Here is a 1144-nt window from a genome sequence, read left to right on the forward strand (position 1 = left end):
TCGTTATTTATTCTTATATTTCAAGAGATAATAAAATTGGTGCAAAAGGTGCAAAAGATTTAGGCACAGGAATAGCCTAGTGCAAGAATATCACAACTTTGACGCTTTATTTATAGTAAAAATTTAATTGATTGATTGATTGATAAACTAAATATTGATTATTTTAAGCTTTTGACTTAGTTATTAGCTAATTAAGCCAGCTTGTCATTTACTAACTTGCTTATTCATTTATTTACTTACTAACTTACTAACCAAATAAAATATAACGAATTTCTTTACTTACTCATCACAACACAACTAAAATACTAACGAAGCCATAGTTTTTTACCATCCTTTCTCCTCCATATTTATTTAATTCGTTATTTATTCTTATATTTCAAGATACAATAATATTGGTGCAGAGGGTGCAAAAGATTTAGGCACAGGAATAGCCTAGTGCAAGAATATCACAACTTTGACGCTTTCTTTATAGTAAAAATTTAATTGATTGATTGATAAACTAAATATTGATTATTTTAAGCTTTTGACTTAGTTATTAGCTAATTAAGCCAGCTTGTCATTTACTAACTTGCTTATTCATTTATTTACTTACTAACTTACTAACCAAATAAAATATAACGAATTTCTTTACTTACTCATCACAACACAACTATAATTCTAACGAAAGCCATAGTTTTTTACCATCCTTTCTCCTCCATATTTATTTAATTCGTTATTTATTCTTATATTTCAAGACAAAATAAAATTGGTGCAAAGGGTGCAAAAGATTTAGGCACAGGAATAGCCTAGTGCAAGAATATCACAACTTTGACGCTTAACTTAGAGTAAAAATTTAATTGATTGATTGATAAACTAAATATTGATTATTTTAAGCTTTTGACTTAGTTATTATCTAATTAAGCCACCTTGTCATTTAATAACTTGCTTATTCATTTATTTACTTACTAACTTACTAACCAAATAAAATATAACGAATTTCTTTACTTACTCATCACAACACAACTATAATACTAACGAAAGCCATAGTTTTTTACCATCCTTTCTCCTCCATTATATTTAATTCGTTATTTATTCTTATATTTCAAGCGAAAATAATATTGGTGCAGAGGGTGCAAAAGGATTTAGGCACAGGAATAGCCTAGTG

At 27.4% G+C, this 1144-nt stretch overlaps 1 protein-coding gene across 1 annotated transcript; it reads left to right on the forward strand. All coding sequences in view use genetic code 6, as the record gives it.

Annotated features, from left to right (window-relative positions):
- Positions 1–187: 187 nt before the first annotated feature.
- On the forward strand, positions 188–824 carry TTHERM_002653463 (kinase domain protein; the record flags this gene model as incomplete). The annotated part of the gene is made up of 2 exons (XM_012795192.1): positions 188–471; positions 540–824. Coding segments are annotated over 2 exons (569 nt in total), but the record flags the coding sequence as incomplete, so codon positions are not given.
- Between the last annotated feature and the right edge of the window lie 320 nt (positions 825–1144).

Source organism: Tetrahymena thermophila (assembly GCF_000189635.1).
Source record: "Tetrahymena thermophila SB210 genomic scaffold scf_8255135, whole genome shotgun sequence".
Lineage (NCBI taxonomy): Eukaryota > Ciliophora > Oligohymenophorea > Hymenostomatida > Tetrahymenidae > Tetrahymena > Tetrahymena thermophila.